The sequence below is a fragment of the Mesoplodon mirus genome (assembly GCF_964341445.2).
Source record: "Mesoplodon mirus genome assembly, chromosome: 15".
Classification (NCBI taxonomy): domain Eukaryota; kingdom Metazoa; phylum Chordata; class Mammalia; order Artiodactyla; family Ziphiidae; genus Mesoplodon; species Mesoplodon mirus.
This window is the reverse complement of record NC_138991.1, coordinates 68,230,184-68,249,104: the sequence shown is the minus strand read 5'-3', so window position 1 is coordinate 68,249,104 and position 18,921 is coordinate 68,230,184. Positions and strand designations below refer to the sequence as shown.

General features: G+C 48.8%; 1 protein-coding gene across 4 annotated transcripts in view; it reads right to left on the bottom strand.

Annotated features, from left to right (window-relative positions):
* Window positions 1-18,921, bottom strand: part of RIN2 (Ras and Rab interactor 2) — a 235,323-nt gene that overhangs the window by 59,809 nt on the left and 156,593 nt on the right. For 3 of the 4 annotated variants that reach the window (XM_082600450.1, XM_082600447.1, XM_082600448.1), the window contains one exon: window positions 5,869-5,969. In XM_082600450.1, coding sequence (XP_082456576.1) covers window positions 5,869-5,969 — 101 coding nt within the window. Of the gene's footprint in view, window positions 1-5,468; window positions 5,822-5,868; window positions 5,970-18,921 lie in introns of those variants that run through there. The other variant, XM_082600449.1, reaches the window with a different exon arrangement.

The following is an 18,921-nucleotide window of genomic DNA, read 5'->3' as shown; positions in this document are numbered from 1 at the left end:
CAAAATGACTTTGGAAAACTCTTGGGCACCGTTTACTAATGTTGAATATATAAGCATCCTACAACCCAACAATTCACTCCCATACCCCTAATTGAAGCATGTCACATGTGTTCCCCAAAAGACATGCAAAAGAATGTTCACCGCAGCATGATTCAAAATAGTCCCACGCTGGAAACAACGCAAATATCCATCAACAGTAGAATGGATACACAACTTGTGTTGTAGTCGCAGAACGGAATACATGCTGTATGATTCCAGTCATAGAAAGTTCAAACACAGGCAAAACTGATCGACGGCAATAGAAGGTGGTTACCTTGCCGTGCAGTGTTTAGAAGGGAGCCCCTGGGGGGCACTGAGAATGTTGTGTCTTGATCTGGGTGCTGCTTACTTTGTGACAACTCATCTAACTGCGAACTGATGTGTGTGCTTTTTCTTCATCTTGTTTTACTCTGGTGGGACTTTCTGAAATGCAGCACTAAATGCGAGAGGGTTTCATTCAGAAGCCACAGGGCGGCTAACAGGCCCTGGTTGTGCCTCTTCCCCAGACTGTAAGCCACCACTCTCCTCTTCCAATCTCGTGTTCCAACTTCTAGCCAAGCGAAGAAGTGAAGGGCTGTACCGGGGCGGGCAGTCTGAGTGTCTTGTGGTTTTGCTATCAATACTGTTGCACAGCTGCTAAGAAGCTTGCAACGTCCCCAGGGACACGGACCCTTCCAGAAGTGGCCAGTGGTGGGGAACGACTGCTACCCCGTGGCATTGGGCAGGGCTGGCCAAGGGAGTTTTGAATTCTGTGTGTCTGAACGGGGGGGTGGAGTGATGGGGGTGGAGTTTCGGGAGCCTGGGCACCCCCAGCCATCCACTTGGGCTGGAGTGTCCCAGTGAGGCGACAGCAGGAATGAGGGGGGTAAAGGAGGACAAGACGGTGCAGAGGGGCAGTGACAGCCATCATGACCTGGTCCAGCCGGGATCCCCAGGGGGCCTGCACACCCAGCCGGAGCCTCTTTGTGTGAAGGTGTTTTGCTGGATCCCTCTTTCTACCTGAGAACAAAGGGATCTTTAGAGATGGGCCTCAGTCCAGAGGTGATGAGTCCAGGTGGGGATGCGGGTGGAGCACTGGTGACGTGCCTGCCCAGAGACACCCTTCCCCCAACTGAAAAGGGATTGGGAAATCACGGGGGAAGGAGGGGAAAGTAAAAAGCCTTTATTTTCCCATCCTCTAGTCTTTGCGGGAAAGGGGTGGGGAGGAAGAGGAAATAAGCTGCAGCATTTGGAGAGAACATCGACAAGAAACCCGTCATCCTCCTCCGGGCTTCCCAGCTTCTCTTCAATAAAACACCAGCAGAGGGCCTGGGGCACAGCTAATCAGCTGCTCCCTTATTGGTAAACATTACAACAGCCTGTAACTCAGAACTGATGGAGGAAGCAAGGCTGGAACATAGCGGGAAGGGGCTCTGGGCCCTCCCTCTGCTTTGCTAGGGAGGAAGCTTAAGGCCTATCACACATCTTCAACTTTTTTTTACGCACTAGCTGGGATCCCCTAATTGCTTTACGAGCGTGACATCTTGTTTCTGCAAGAGGCTTCTGGTGCTTGAATACTTTTAGAAATTCCAAGGGGCTGGCATCTGTCATTTGTCCATTCACCAAACATTTACTGACTGTATGCTATATGCCAGACACCATTCTGGGCACTGAAAACACAGCACTGAACACAGACCAAATCCCTGCTCTCACAGAGCTTACTTTCTAGTGCTGGGAGTCGGAAGACACATGATTAGGCAAGTGAATCTATGTCAGGTCTGTATAAGTTCTACAAATTAAGATAAAGCCAGGGGCTTCCCTGGTGGCGCAGTGGTTGAGAATCCGCCTGCTAATGCAGGGGACATGGGTTCAAGCCCTGGTCTGGGAAGATCCCACATGCCGCGGAGCAACTAAGCCCACGCGCCACAACTACTGAGCCTGTGCTCTAGAGCCCGTGAGTCACAACTACTGAGCCCGCGTGCCGCAACTACTGAAGCCCACGGGCCTAGAGCCCGTGCTCTGCAACGAGAGGAGCCACCGCAATGAGAAGCCCGCGCACTGCAATGAAGAGTAGCCCTCACTCACCGCAACTAGAGAAAGCCCGCGCACAGCAACGAAGACCCAACACAGCCAAAAATAAATAAATAAAATAAATAAATTTATTTAAAAAAAAAAGATAAAGCCAGCTAAGGGGACAGAAGAAGGGAAGGTCCATGGGTGATTGCTTCCTGGAGGAAAGGCATTCCAGGCAGAGGGAACAGTAGGTACAAAGGCCGGAGGGGAGGAGCCTGCTTGGCCAGGAGCCGGGGTGCTGCAGCAGACAGATGGAGGGGAAGACACCGTAAGAAGAGCCGGTGAGGATGGGGAGGGATCGGATCCCACAGGGCTGAAGGATTTTGGTTTTAAATGGAAAACTACTAAAGGGCTTTGAACGGGAGTGCCGTGACTTGGATTCAGAGGAACTGAAGTCAGAGCATCCTCTCTGCTGCTTAGATAACAGCCCAGAGAAGGTGGGTCGGTGATGATGAAGCAGAGGCACCAGGCAGGGGTCTACTGCAGTGGGGGTGAGGGGTGGTCCGACCCTGGGTCTATCTTACCAGTAGAGCTGCAAGGATCTGGAGGGGGAGGGGAAGGCGGTTATGAGAGAAGAGGCATCAGGGTTGATGCAAGGCCCAAACACCTGGAGGCAGGTTACTGGGATGGGGAAGACCAGGGAAGAAGCAGGTTTGTGAAGGGAAACCGAGGGCTCAGTCTCAGTCTTTGTAAGTTTGAGATGCCAAAGGTCAGGCCGAGTGGGCAGCTGGATGCAAACATCTGGATTCCAAGAGAGGACCAGCATAGGGATGGATACAAGTTGGGAATCACCAACATATAGATAGGATCAAAGCCACAAGCCTGGATGAGATCGCACACAAAGTTACTCTAGAGATCTCTCTGTAGACAACATACTGTACTTACCACGTGCCAACACTGTGCTAATAATAAGTCCTTTACAGCTATTGACTCAGTCGTCCTAACACCTCGGAGGTAAAGCTCCGCTATTATCCCCATTTTACTGATGTGGACACTAAGGCACTTACTCAGAGAGACAAGGGGACAGTGCAGAGGCCTCTGGGTACTCCAGGGTCAGGAGGGCAGGGAGACCAGGAGGAACCAGCCAGGACACTAGAAGCAGTGGCAGGTGAGGTGAGAGGAAACCAGGGAGCATGGTGTCCCCAAAGCCCACAAGTGTCCCTGCAGGGGACAGGAGGTGGGAGCTGACCACTGGATGGAAGAAAGGGACGTCTCTGCTTTCACTAACCTGGTTCTGAAATTACTTTCCTCCCATTTCGAATGCAGGCAACAAATCCCAGTAGTTCTCTCAGCCCCTGAGACTCTGTCACCAGCAGCAGCCCTAGGTGCTTTCACTGTAGGCGCAGAAGTACCCTGTGTGCTCACCTCTGCTTCCAGACGACAGCAGTTCCTAGACCCACAGCCTCACTTGGCTTTTCAACGTGTCAGTAAAGAAGTATCTATGCTGTGAAATCACACATGTTCAAAATCTGATCCCTGTATCCCAATACAACTGTTTCCCCTGTCAGCCTACATATTGTATACCATGCATTTAAAATATCCTGAGAAGGGGTTCATGACACCAGGCAAGGTTTAAAGATCTCCAGCTCATCTCAATATTAACCACAGACGAACAACCAAAAGCCACCGCAGGTGGGGAACAGCATCCTAACCTAGGGCGCCAGCTTGGCACTTAACCTCGCATTCCACAAGCTAAGGAAGCCCCGACACTTCCTGATGACTGTGTCTGGGGCAGGTGAGGTTAGATCACAGCTCACAGGCACCCTCACCGAGGACGAGGACGATGCCACAAGGAAGACGACTGCGATGCCTCCCTGCGGCCACCAGGACGTGCCCAGCCCAGGTATGGGGGATGGGCGGGCAATTACTTCTTCTCTCTACAGGGGTCTCACCTGAGACGACTCTGATACCCCTACTCCTTCTCCTTCCCTCTCGTCTGCCCTTTGGGCTGCTCGGTGCCAGGCTGACCTGCTGTTTCCCTGTGACCACAGCTCTGCTCTGCCTTCCCTTTGGAAGCAACTCAGAGCGCTCTTCATCATGCCCTGCCCCCGTCATCTGGCTCTCCTGACTTCTCTGCTGGGCAAAACGGAGGGATTAAAACAAAGTCACTGTTCCACGCTTCCAAACAATCAATGAGAGACCCCAGCACAGAAGCCACAGCCTCCTCAGGCTGGCTTTTTTTTCCATGTCACATGGGTCCCACATCAGCAGAACGAGGGTCATGACGGAGCTTTCCTTTATAGGGTCATTAGGAGATTCAAAGAGTTGGCAGCTGTAATGCACTTAGAACAGTGGCTGGCACGTGGTAAACACCATATACATCGTTAAATAAAGACAATCTTGACTTTTCTGATTCCCATTTTTAAAAAAAAACAAGTAAAACGCCTTTTATAATTCATAAATTCAGCGTTAACCAGCATAGCATTCAAGAATAACTGACATTAACCTGGAAAAAAAAAAAGGTATGGTGGAATGCTTACAGTCATTCTTAAATTTGAAAAGCTTAAAGGAGATGTTAAGGGTAAAGAGAGATCCTCTGGCTAAAAGTTCCACGGAGTTTTGAACTACTCTGAACATGGAGCAGAAAATCTCTAATCAAAGATCATTGTGCATTTGTCTAGTTTGTGGGGAAAAAAATGAAACCACCAAAGCTGTTCACACCGAGATCAAGGGGAATCACAGAATGCCACGGCGAGGACCACCTGGTCTTCCTCCGTCGTTTTTGTAGGAAGGAGAGGAAATGGAAGGCACGAGAATTTTCCACAGCTAAGGGGGAAACTCTCCAGAGACGCAGGGTGTGGAAGTACCATCTCCCAGCTGCAGGGTGCCTCGCTGGGGCTGCCAGCTCTCCCCTCCTCCACGGCAGGAACAAGTCTGGCTGGTTTGAAACTTGCCTGGATAACCAGAACCCGGTTCGCCTGCCTCTGCAGGACCCCTCCTGCCCAGTCTCATGACTTGCAAGCAAAACCAACCCTGCAGATCTCACCCTTGCCCTGCACCAGGCAACCTCGACTCCATTTCCCGAGAAAAGGGGGAAGCTGTTAAGGAATCTGGCCTCCGGGGCACCAAGTGTCCATGCCGTTTTTGTACTGCTTATGCTCTGTTGCCCTTGCTAGAAATGAACTAGAGCCTCCAAGAGCTGGAAGAGGTTTGGGGGATCTCCTCCAGCCTGCCCCCCACCCCGACCTCTGCACCCCCATTCTGCAGAAAAAGCCCGTCCCTGACTACCTACCTAGACCACGTGCAGTGTGAACACATTGTAACACATCTAACCAGTGCCTTCCTTAATAGCTCACAACCACATCTGATTTCCAACACGCTGGGCTGGATCGCATTTCAGGCTAAGGGCCACGGAAGGGGCTGGGGTTTTTTCTGACCTGAGAATGCAAAACGAGTCCATCCTCTTTAGTGCTCCCTTTAAACCTTCTGGAGACTGACACGGGCTACACTGAATTCTATTTTGCACACGGAGGATTCCACTGCGTTACTGTTTCCATCATTGCGAGTAGGTGGATGTGACAGACAGAACTTTAGCTTTCCAGGTTCTGATGCCAGGAGGAATGGAGAAGGTGTAAAATTCAAGTGCCTTCACAGGGATTACCGGGAACCCGGACAACTGGTTCCTAGGCCACTCCCACCTCCTACAGAGAGCTTCTTCTGGAGCGGCTACCACACCCCCAGCTCCCAAACCTGAGGGGTGACCGGAACGGCAGTCCTCGTGGCTAACAGGCTCACGTCGCCCCCATCACGCGCCCGACGCCTAATCGCCTCGGTCACCTGTGGGCTTCTGTGGGTCCCAGGCCATTTTCCAGGCTGACATCTGTCTGCACCATCTCCTGTTTCAGTTCTCCAATCTCCGAGACGATTGTGTCAATGAGCTATTCAAAGACAAAAATAGTGTGACGTCAGGAAGTGGAAGAGGCGTGTGCAGAGCTGGGCAGCTTCAGCCGCTGCAATAGGAGCACAGAGATGACCACCTTTTTTTTTTTTTTTTTTAAATCCTGGCTTTGTGAATTTCCTTTACCCAGCTGGGGGCGGGGCGGGGCGGGGGGGAATAGAGAGGGAGGGAGCAGCTTCTTAGAAAGAGGAAGAACATAGGTTTCAGTATCACCCTAAGAAAAAAATATTGACACCCAGTTTGGCTTCTCAACATGACTACAAAGAGGAATAGGTAAATCTTGGCAAAACCAGGCCTCAAAATTCATATTGCCAAAGTGAAAACACCTAAAGGATGCTCTGGGTTAAAACGTATACCATCCTTATTCTGGTTACAGAAGCCTATTTCAAAGATATATACACTTGGCAAATCAGTTTCCAATGACTTTAAATTTATTTCTCGTCTTATTCTTTGCTTTCTTTCTTTCTTTTTTTTTTTTTTTTTTTGATGAGAAGATTGTTAGGGGAAAGGGAAGAGAGGGGGTTGTGTGGGGCTGGGAGCAGGTGAGTGGGCAGTCAGGGAGCCACAGGGGGAAGAGATGGGCAAATGAGTCCTCGTCTTGGAAAAGACGTGTGTGGGCTCGCATTCCCCGCCCACATGCCTGGAAGAGGCTACATCTGACCCTGAAGTTTGGTGTGAATTCTTGAGCACCCCCATCTGTTCATTCAAAAGCATCTTCACTGGTGCTAACCCGGCTCTGCACGTGTGGAACAGAGACTCTCAAAGTGTCACTGCTCATCCATTTTTTTAAAATGTAGTTAACTGTTTCACATAAATGTTACTTATGTCAATATGTAATCGATTACTGTTTTAAAATAAATATTTAAAATTTTTTCTTCATTTATTTCGTAATACAGCAAGTCCGCTACATACGAACGAGTTCCATTCCGAGAGCGTGTTCGTAAGTCCAATTTGTTCGCTAAGTCCAACAAAGTTAGCCTAGGTACCCAACTAACACAGTTGGCTATATACCGCTGCTTTTACGCTTGCTTCCGGACATCCTGGGCTTGAAATAAAGATACTGTACTACTGTACTCTATACAGTACTGTAAAGTACACAAAAGCACATCCACTTGTAGAGGATGCACGCGTGGGACAATGTACGCCAGACACGTGAACTAACTTATGTGATTGGACGTGCGAATGCACGTTTGCATCTTTGAAAGTTCGCAACTTGAAGGTTCGTATGTAGGGGACTTACGGTACAGCAGGTACCTGTAGATATAATACACATGAACACAAGCTGTTTGTGGGGCCCTTCATAATTTTTAACAATGTGAAGGGGTCCTGGGATTTATAAAATGCTTGAGAATCACTGTTTTGGCTAAAGACAGGTGTCTTGCCTCAGGCAGCTTTCATCCCACCCAGACTCTGGGAGAAATTTCATTTTGAGCCTAGAGACTGTTCCAAAATGTTGACGTCCATCTATTCATTCATTCATTCATAACCTTATGGCTACCCACTTCCTGCCATGCCCTGCAAGTGTAGAGCAGGATTGACAGTCCTCACGGAGATGATATTCTGGTGGGACACAGACCAGAGCACTGAGCACTGAGACATTCCAGAATGAAAAGAGAGTCACGTGATGCTGTAGGGAGCAGCTAAAGGGCCACCTTAGCTATGGCGGGATGGTCAGGACAGGTCTTCCAGGAAGTGACGGAGCCCTGAATGACAAGGGAGCCATGAAAAGATCAAGGGAAGAGCCATCCACACAGAGTCCCAGAGGTTAGGGAGGCAGGTGGAAGGGTGCAGTCTGCCTGCGACCAGACCTTGTCCGCCTTCTAGATCATGGTACCCTTGGATTTGAGTTTTCAACTGAGAACCATTGGAGGGCTTTAGTGGGGGAATGGCATTTTACCTGTTTTATGTTCTAAAAAGATCCCCTTGGCTGTGGGTTAGAGACGGTTTGTAAGGAGAAGCAGCAAAACTAGTTAGGAGGCAACTGCAATGGTCCAGCCAAGAGGTGATGGTGGCTTTGGTCAAAGTGGTAGCCGTGGAATTAGAAAGAAGGGGGGAAATCCAGGAACAACTGGACACGGAAATTAATATAAGTTGATGGGCTGAACGTGGCAGTGGGGAAAGAGAAGAATCAAGGACAACTCCTAAGTTGTTGGCTTGAGCAATTAGCGAGATGACAGTGCCCTTGACTGAGATGGGAAAAAAATGGGGAAGGATTAGATTTGAGGAAGAAATCAAGCTGGACACTGCACAGGTTAAGTTTTAACTGAGTTGCTTATTGGCCATCAATTAAATGTATTAAGTGGCTTTTGATATTAAGGGTGGAACAACCTGTACACTTGGAAGTCACTGGAATAGGTGTTAGTGTTTCAAAGTCTTGTGACAAGGAGAGATTACCTAAGGGAGCGGGGAAGTTAGAGAAGGGGCCCTAGCAAACAGCTCTGTGCACTCCCAATACTTAGAGGTCAGGAGACAGGAGACCAGCCAAGTCCATCCCCTTTGTGTGTGACTGGGGTGCAGGCTGTAGGTGGAGCTTCTGGAAGCACTGGGGCCTTGGGAGAGAAGACCAGGAGATCTTTTACACACAGTCCAGTGGCACAAATTAAAAAGTCTGACAATGCCAAATACTCGAGGACATGGGAAAACAAACCCTCACGTGTTTGGAGAGCACTTTGGAGAGTGATGTGCAGTTTCTTGTAGAGCTGGAGATACACAGACCTGCATACGTACTACATACGAGAGAAACTCATGCATGTGGGTGCAGGGAGACCTTGAGAAGAATATTGGCTGTACCGCCATTTGTAAGAAAACCAAATTATAAGCACCTAAATGTCCATCAATTGGAGAATGGATAAATGGAGGGACAGGATACTACGTGGCAGTTAAAATTAATGAACCAGATTATACGGATCAACACATATATATAGACATATATATAGACATAAAAGCTCAAACAAGTTTTCATAAAAGCAAAAACAAAAAAGGTTGAAAAGGATTACATTCAGTATATGAGGTTTAAAGCCAGGCAAAATTGTACTATTGAGGGTTTGTAGATATACACATAAATAAAGACAACTCCAGGGCTTCCCTGGTGGCGCAGTGGTTAGGAGTCTGCCTGCCGATGCAGGGGACATGGGTTCGTGCCCCGGTCCAGGAAGATCCCACATGCCACGGAGCGGCTGGGCCCGTGAGCCATGGCCACTGAACCTGCGCGTCCAGAGCCTGTGCTCCGCAACGGGAGAGGCCACAACAGTGAGAGGCCCACGTACCGCAAACAAAAATAAATAAATAAAGACAACTCCAAGATGCAGTGCAGGGTTATCATCCTAAACCTCAGGAAGAGAAGTGGATGGAGGTGAGCACAGGTAGAGGGGCTCAACCTCTGGCAACTTTTCATTTCTTAAAGCAAAATGACAAAAGGATGAGATCTGACGGAGCTCATGATGTGTGTTTTAGTATCATGTGTGATCTTCTGTATGTTTAAACGACTTCATCATCAAAATTATTAGGAAAATAAGAAAAAGGGTGGATGCGTATGAAAATGGCAAAAGGAGGAACTAAAACAGTGGGAGGAGTAGGGTGAGCTCGGTGGGTCCCCCCTCCCATTCTAGGCCGTGGCTGGGGTCCTGGACAGGAGCGCCACACACAGCCCATGAGGGACACACAGGACAGACAGGCCTGCCCTGGGGAGGCCCGGCCTCGGCCTCGGGCAAACCTCGGAGGAAAGATTCCCACTGCAGCACATTTAACCTCTCCGCCCTCAGTCCCTTTCACGGCCACAACTGTGATCTGAATGTCAAAATCCCAAATGGCTTTCCCCAGGAAAAGCAGCTGACCCGCTCCGGACAGGCTTTTTTGTCCCAAACACACACTACAAACTGTGGTTGTCACTCAGCAGCACTCGGATGGCAAATCACAGGTAACGCTGCTTATCTGTAAAGCAGAAAGGAGGCGTGGTGATCCCAAGACACAAAGGTAGCTGATGACAGAGGTTGCCCCTGGCTGGATGGCTACGGGGCTCTTCAGGCCGGATGAGGGCTTTTTCAGCCCCTCCATCCCTTTCGACCCCAACTCATCCACCTGACGGCACAGATTTACCCGACAAATGGACCAGAGGCTAGGGGTCCAGAGCCAGGCCGGCCTCTGAGTGACCCGTTTATACGCCCACCAGGCCCCTCCAACAGCAAGAGTCATCCTGAAATCTCTGCCGCCCCTTGAGGTCGGCCCAGATGTCACTGATGGGATTTGAGCTGTTCCCCACATTGTCCCCAGATACATGTGTGTGTGTGTGTGTGTGTGTGTGTGTGTGTGTGTGTGATTGGTTTTAATTCCTGCAGATGTTTGACCTCATCCCTGTGCTCTCATGTTCTTCCAGATTTCAGGCCTTGAGGGCAAACAGAGATAACTTACCACCCACCAAAGGGGACCAGTTTGAACCTAAGTTTTAGCCTTTTCCCATGTTAAAGCCAGCAGTGGTTTCAATGTAAGCGCTTTATCCAAGTCAGTGCTACCTCATCAAAATTTCTCCAAATCCACTTACACAACCCGAACCCCCAACACATCCTGGTCCCTGTCGAGAATTCCTACAAGGGGGAAGGGGCTGCCTAAGCATGTGCCAAGCTGGGAAGCCAGCGCTTCTGTCCACAAGCCTGATTGGCCGCCCAGGACATGCCGTGGACACCTGGGAAGGAGGCAATAGAGCCAAACGGCTGTTCTTCAGTGAATCACCTCCAGAGCTGGGCCATCAGGTTTCAGGGCACTGAGCTGGTGAGAGAGTAGTTCTTGCACCAAAACACATCAGGTGTGATCCATCTCTCCAGAAAGCTCCACAGGCAGTGACACGGTCAGGGCACGGCAGAGCCCGCTCTGATAGAGCCAGGGTACTGCCTGTGTCCACCGCGCCCCTTGGGGAGACGGGGCTGGTGTGTTGGACGTACCAGCAGGACGGGCCCTTCTGCAGCCACCACAGAGGGACCAAGCTAGGCACTGGGTCTCTGGGTCCCTCCCTCATTCTGCTCAGAAAGCCAGCACCCCGGGGCCCCAAACTCTCCGGCAGCCAGGCCAAGGGCAGGAGAAGAATTCGGGAAGTCCCAGGTTCTTTCCCAACATCACACCCAGGACTCAGCCTGGACAAGGTGGGACCTGCCAGGCTCTAGCCTGGCACAGGAGTCTACACTGATATGGACCACTGTGTAAACATTCTGGGTAACGTCCCAGTCAGCGGGAACCTCACCTTCAGGGCCACACTTCCAGCAGCAGGCGGGCACAGTGTGAAGGCAGCCAGCTTCCAGCCACTCCCGGGCGGTCTGGCAGCAAGGAGGGGTGGTGAGCGCCCCAGCTGGGGCTCGGGAAGACCTGCCTTCAAATCCCGCCTCGGCCTCCTGTCAGCTGAGTCCTGCACCCATCTGGGCCCACTCACCCCTGGACCCTGGATGCTTTGCGGAGAGAGCTGGAGGATTAAATAGGATGATGACATTGAAACGTTCTGCAGCATGCCCCTAAATGCTCACGCATGCTCTTCCTAGTTAAATTCTCTCTTTATATCAATGGTGACCAGCTAGGAAGCAGAGAGCTGATAAAGCTGACACTTAAAACAGACTCACACACCTCCCAGCCTGCAAAGAGGCCATTTCATCCCCAGCAGCCGACTGGATCTACAAAAGACCAGTGTTCGCAGACTCCAACTCTCCTTCTGCCTGTCTGCCCAGAAGTCTCTAATCTCGAGATCTGCCCACTAGATGTCAATTTCCCCCACCAACCGGGAGAGAAGCTGTTGTCTGCCACCCCTGCTTGCAGGGCAGGCTGGAGGGAGGGAGAAGGGAGGGACTCCAAATCTTGTTTTCTTTCTTTCAGGGTTAGATAAAAGGAGAAAAATTCTCTTGAAGGTCAAGTAAAAATAAAACGAGAAAGTACTTATAGAGCAAGTTCTGATACAGCGCTCTTGGAATTCCAGGACCAACTCAGGAATGTTATCCAGGGTTCTGAAAAGGATGTGTCGCTGATAGATGAAGACTTGAAACCTAGGGTGTGGGAAAAGTCAAGTGCTTGGCCCTTAGCCACGGAATTTCTATCCCCCAAGTGCATCAACTTGGCCTTGGGGTGTGATTGGCATTTACAATCCTATCAGATTTGTGGGATTAGACCCAGCTCCAGGTCATGAACAACCACTGACCCTGACAACTGCCTTTCCTGTCTGCTTCTGCTGAGCTGGAGAAGCCTCCTGGTCTTGCGGGCACATCCCATGCTGGAGTTTTTCTGAAGCAGTCTGGAAAATAATGGACTTCCTACAAACTTTCAAATGATCTTTGCCCCCAGGAACCGTCACCATGGAAACAAAGCAGTAATGAAAGCTGCTTCCTTTCACCTGCAGAGGGGTGTCTGGGGAATAATGTTGGAGCATCTAGGAACCTTGTCCTTTTCTTTGTTTTGCTTTTACTCTGTGTGTGTCACGTCTCCCAAGAGTGTTTGCATTTACATTTTTGAAATTTAATTAAAATTACAAACATAATACATTCCCATGAAAAACACAGATTATTGTAGTTGTAGATGAAGAGTGTTGCCTGTCACATCAGTAAACAAAGGATGTCAGGGCCATCAAGCCAGCAGCCACTGCAGTTCCATGACTGTGCACGCTGAGGGAACTCAAAACAGGATAGGGTCCCTAGATAGCTACGGTGCATACCAAGGAATGATGTCGTGCTTCCCTGGTGGCGCAGTGGTTGAGAATCTGCCTGCCGATGCAGGGGACACGGGTTTGAGTCCTGGTCTGGGAAGATACCACATGCCGCAGAGCAACTGGGCCCGTGAGCCACAGCTACTGAGCCTGCGCGTCTGGAGCCTGTGCTCGACAACAAGAGAGGCCGCAACAGTGAGAGGCCCGCGCACCGCGATGAAGAGTGGTCCCCGCTTGCCGCAACTAGAGAAAGCCCTCACACAGAAACGAAGACCCAACACAGCCATAAATAGATAAATAAATAAAATTTTAAAAAGGAATGATGTCAATGAGCCAGACCCTTGCATCTTTCCCATACGAAAGTGCTAAATTCATTAATTTGAGATGTCTGTTTTTTCTTTAATGAACAGTAATCTTTTGATGTTCAGACTACTTGTTCTTTTTTGCAAAAACTCCTATATATCTGGCTCCTCCCTGACCTCTCTGGAACGGTCCCTCAGAGTTATCACCTCAGGATGTCCACCAAATAAAACATAATTCTCAACTTTTAGGTTGTGCATTTTTTTTAGTCCACATAGTTAAAACTAATCTCCCTCAGGACTTCCCTGGCAGTCCAGTGGTTAAGACTCCACGCTCCCAATGCAGGGGGCATGGGTTCAATCCCTGGCTGGGGAACTAAGATCCTGCATGTCTCATGGCGCAGCCAAAAACAAACAAAACTAATCTCCCTTGACTAACAACGCCTATAATCCCACCTACTCAGAGGGAACCACAACGATCAGTTTTGTATGTATCACTCTTGAATGTTATCACTGTGTGCTTTTTCTACCAGCTGGAATCGTACAGATGTATGGTCCTATACCTTGTTTACACTCATTTCACCCAAGGAAATCTTGTAGGATTTATCCATGTTGATACACGAAACCTTGGTTCATTCATTTTAAGTGGGAATGGTTTTCCACCAGAGGGATAAACCATGCAGGAGGAATATACCATGTATCCATTCTACCTTTTTTTTTTTTGGCTGCGTTGGTCTTCGTTGCTCCGTACAGCCTTCTCGTTGCAGTGGCTTCTCTTATTGTGGAGCATGGGCTCTAGAGTGCTGCCTCAGTAGTTGTGGTGTGTGGGCTCAGTAGTTGTGGCTCACAGGCTCTAGAGTGTAGGCTCAGTAGTTGTGGCGTACGGGCTTAGTTGCTCCGTGGCATGTGGGATCCAGGTATTGAATCCGTGTCTCCTGCATTGGCGGGCAGATTCTTAACCATTGCGCCACCAGGGAAGTCCTATCCATTCTATCTTGATAGATGTTTAGGTTATTTCCAATACGTTGATGTCACAATCCTTACCATAATGAACAGCCCTGTGTATTGTGTGAAACCTCAGAGAAAATGCCAGGTTCTAGGCACGTAATAGGTTGAGGTGGTACCATGTGGCTCTCCAGGGGTCCGTGTCCAGCTACAGTGCCTCCACCTTCTTTGAAAACATCCACCTCACTTAGTGTTTGCCGGTATCAGACTTCTAAGCTTTGGCTAATCTGATGAGTACAAGTGGCTTTTTATTGTCTTAATGTGCTTTGCCCAGATTATATGTGTCAGGGAGGAATAAACTTTCCTCTACCCTTCTAGGTTCTTCTGGCTGGTCTAAGAGTTAAGAACTAAAATAAATTAAATAAATTAAAATGAGACAGATTAACAGCAGAAAATCAAACAAAAGTTTAATAACATGTACGCATGGGAGAGACCCAGGAGAACTGAGTAACTCACCAAAATGGCCAAAACCTTTATATACCACCTTCAGCTCAAGACAAAAGAGGATGTTGGGATAGTGGTTTGGGGCTTCAAAGGGGAGGAGGGCAGTTCACATGAGATGGAACAGCAGATGTTTGGGAAACAAAGGTTTGCTGGGCCCTGCAGAGACAATGGGACCCAGAGAGGAGTATGAACAGACTTCCTGTCCACCACCTCCTTCATATTAGAGGTATTTATGGTGACGGCTCCCTTCCTGGAACAGGTCCTCTGTCTGCATTCTTTTAGGCAGTTTAGGGGGAAGGTCAAAAGTTCTTCCTGAGTTGTTTTTTTTTAATATTTATTTTATTCATTTATTTTGGCTGTGCCGGGTCTTAGTTGCGGCATGGAGACTCCTTAGTTGAGGCGTGCATGCAGTATCTAGTTCCCCAACCAGGGATCAGGCCTGGGCCCCCTGCATTGGAAGTGTGGATTCTTACCCACTGGACCACCAGGGAAGTCCCCTTCTGGAGTCTTTTGGGTGATTGTTTTCAGCTCCAAATAATCTGCATGCCAAAGAAATATTTTGGGGTGGCAACTTTTTCTCCCCTACCTATTTTTGTTGTCTATTTGTATGTCTTCCTCGGAAGGACTGCCTGTTCATTTATTTGCTGCCGTTTTGGGGTTTCTTGATTTTTCTTAAGTTGTGTAAGTTGTGGATATGAAACCATTGTCTCAAATATTTAAAAGATTTTCTCTCATCCCGCGTCTCTGTCTTTTACGTTTCGTTAAACTTTCAATGTTGATAGAATCAAAAGTTCTTTATGGTTCTTGCTGACTAAACTTTGCTAGGAAGACATACCTTATCTTGAAGTAATAAAGTCTCCTCTGTTTTATGCTAAGACACACATAGTTTTCCTATTTACATATGATGTATTTGTTTATTTGTAGGCCTTTCATCCATCTGGACTTAATTCTGAGTGTGATGTGAAGTCAGGACGAGGAGGTGAGGAGATGACTATAGTAAGGCCAGGGCTGGTTACTCATGCCCCCTGGTCCTCCGCCCCTAAACCCTGGCCCTGGGACGCCTACATCTGCCCCAAGGTGCCTTCTGCAGACCAAAGAATGTGCCCAGAAGGCTGCTTTTCCTCAATTTGCCCAAAGCCTGGGGGTGGCCCAGAAGGCATGAGCTCTGCCCTGGATTTTTCATTCCAAATGGAGAGCCAAAGGGTGCCACGGTATTTATGCCACTGTCCCTACTAGCCCTGCTGATCCAAAACGGCCCCTTAACCACAATCAGAACCTTCCCGTTTACCAAAAAACAACACACACTACCTTTTTATTCCAGTTTCTCCTTTGGAGTGAAAAAAAATACAGCCCATCTCCAACACACTCACGTAGAGGAAAAGCTAATAAACAATCCACCCCTCCCCATCCTCTGAGTTAAGTGAATGGTTCTACACGAGTAACTTTCTGTTTTTAGTACAAAGTAGTAAATAGCAGTATTTAGAAGAAACAAACACAAGTGAATAATTGAATATTTAAAAGCAGAATTTTGGCTAAAGGCCCAGCTTCAAATTCCTTTGGCTCTGCTAATTCAAGCAAGGCATCCTTGAGGAAATAATTTGACCCCTTAAATTTTCTCATCCATGAACTGAGGACACTCTGAGGCCTGCTCCTCAGGGCTGTTTAAGAGTCCAAGGAGGTGCTGCAGGCCAAGTCCGCAGCAGACGGGCACCTTTAGTGTTTGTCCGTGGGGAGAGGGCTTAGCGATGTACACCACCACCCTCGGAGGACAGAAAAGTGAGAGGTCTGGTTTAAGGCGTGCCAGAAGTACGGGCTGGGGTTAAGGATGCAGGATGTGCTGGCTGATTGTATCTGCTGGGGACGCAGGTCCTGCGGCAATGCCCATGAGGGAGCCCTCCACATGCTATGTCCTCCCGGGCACCTGGATTCCACGGGGCTTGTTAGGGGCCTGATAAGCATGGATGTACTTTGTTTTTTTTAAATGAATTTATTTATCTTTGGCTGCGTTGGGTCTTCGTTGCTGTGTGTAGGCTTTCTCTAGTTGCGGCGAGCAGGGGCTACTCTTCATTGTGGTGCGCGGGCTTCTCATCGCGGTGGCTTCTCTTGTTGCAGAGCACGGGCTATAGGTGTGGGGGCTTCAGTAATTGTGGCTCGTGGGCTCAGTAGTTGTGGTGCACGGGCTTAGTTGCTCCACAGCATGTGGGATCTTCCCCGGACCAGGTCTCGAAGCCATGTCCCCTGCATTAGCAGGCAGATTCTTAACCACTGAGCCACCAGGGAAGTCCAGCATGGATGTACTTTGAATGGGTAGGAATATTTGAAATTCGGGGAGACCCAGTCAGTACTGGTGCCCCTTACGTGCACTGGTACTCCTTGCAGGACCTCATCGAGGGACCAGGCTTCAGTAGCGTTTAGCCTCTTGGGCCTTCCCCACGTCTGAAAAGCCCTGCAAACATCAGCCTGCACAGTGGCTTCCCCCGAGACCGGTGCTTCCGCCAGACATGTTAGGTGCTTCCCCAGTGCCTTCAGGGGAAGGGAACTGGCCCTCCACGGCCAGCCCCAAGTCCCTTGTCGGAGGACGGAACCTGCTTTGTCTGGTGCACAGAGACCCAGAAAGGCCCTCAGAGTCAGTTCTGGACCACTGACTGATAGGCGCTGGGGTGTAAATACTCCAGATCCCTCACCTCTGTTCCTTTAAGATGGAGCCAAAGTTACCCTCAGGGGACTGTGCTTGAACTTGGACCCTTGCTGACCTTCTCTGCCCCACTCCGCTATGAGTTTCTCTTGGGAGCACTTCTTGATAAGCCACGTTCATGAAAATCTTTAGCTCTGGGTTTGTTTCTGGAGACACTGACCCAAGATGCCCCCAACCTTCCCACTTGGCCGCCCTCCTTCACCACTTGAGGTTGATGGCCCTGCATCTGGGACCCTCCTGGAGCCAGAGGCTCTCTCGAATGGCTCCCACCTGGATGTAAATTCTGTAGAGCAGGAACGGTGTCCTTCTGCTCTGTGGAGACCTCTGAACTCAGGACAGTCTGGGGCCCAGGAGTTGTTGAATGAATGAGTGCTCTTCCGTCTTCCGCCTTCCTCTTGGTAACTTCCCTGTTCATTTCCTTCTAGATCAGGGGTAAATCAGGGCACAGAGTGGGTGGGGCTCCAGCCTGACCATTAGAGCCTCAGCTGGACACCATGGGGAAGTAGCTGACATTGTGGCAGCCAGTGCAAAGGTGCTGCTTAAGAGTTTTCAATTATTCACCAGCAAACACACCGACGTGTTGCACATGCAGAGTGTAGAGCTCTCTTCTGAGCCGTGATTAAGTTCTCACTGAGTGGAAGCCGTTGGCTTTAAAACACGGCCTCTCTAATGACTCAATTGTAAACTCCTTCTGTCGACTTGTAAGAGAGACCCACACTGGCTCTACCCTGCCAGACACTTGCCACTAAACATGGGGAGGCCCAAATATGGGGAGTAAATCGGTGCCACTTCTAGAGGCCCAGCCCAGAGCTGTCTGTTAGCTTAACCATATTTGAAATGATCCTCCACAGCAAACACTGATATAACTTTAAATTTAGTTACATTGGAAAAAAAAATTTTTTTAAGATACACAGAGTGGGGCTTCCTTGGTGGCGCAGTGGTTAAGAATCCACCTGCCAATGCAGGGGACACAGGTTCGAGCCCCGGTCCAGGAAGATCCCACATGCCGTGGAGCAACTAAGCCAGTGTGCCACAACTACTGAAGCCTGCGCTCTAGAACCTGTGCTCTGTAACAAGAGAAGCCACCGCAATGAGAAGCCCGCGCACAGCAACGAAGACCCAACGCAGCCAAAAATAAATAAATTAAATAAATAAATTTATTAAAAAATAAAGATACACAGATTGTCTGTAGTTCTACATATGAAACATGGAAGCAGTCAGTGTGGTGTACCTTGAAACAGTCATTCGGCTGAGGTCCTGATTTACTTTGTCAGTTGTCTGAGGCCAGTGTTGCGTTAGATTCTTCAATGACCTAAGATGTCACAAATATTGCCATATCACTGCCCGTGGCTTTGTGCTTTAAGGTGAAATAATAAGCTAACCGACAGAAGCACAAAGCTCTTTCTAAGAGTTGGCACTAATGTTTCTACAGCCCTGGCTTCAGCATTTGTGTCTGAAGTCTTGATTTTCCATATTTTGAAAAGATTTTAAAGAAATGTTTACAGTGGTGATCATTTTGTAATGTACAGAAATACTGAATCACTGTGTTGTGCACCAGAAATTAACTTAGTCTTGTAGCTCAATTATACTTCAAAAACAAACAAACTGATAGAAAAAGAGATCAGATTTGTGGTTACCAGAGGTGGGAGTTGAGGGTTGGGGAGGGGAATTGGATGAAGGTAGTCAAAAGGTACAAACTTTCAGTTATAAGATAAATAAGTACTGGGATGTAATGTAAGAGAGTAAATCCTAAGAGTTCTTATCACAAGGGAAAAAAATCTTTTTTCTTTTTCTTTTCTTTTGTAGCTATATGAGATGA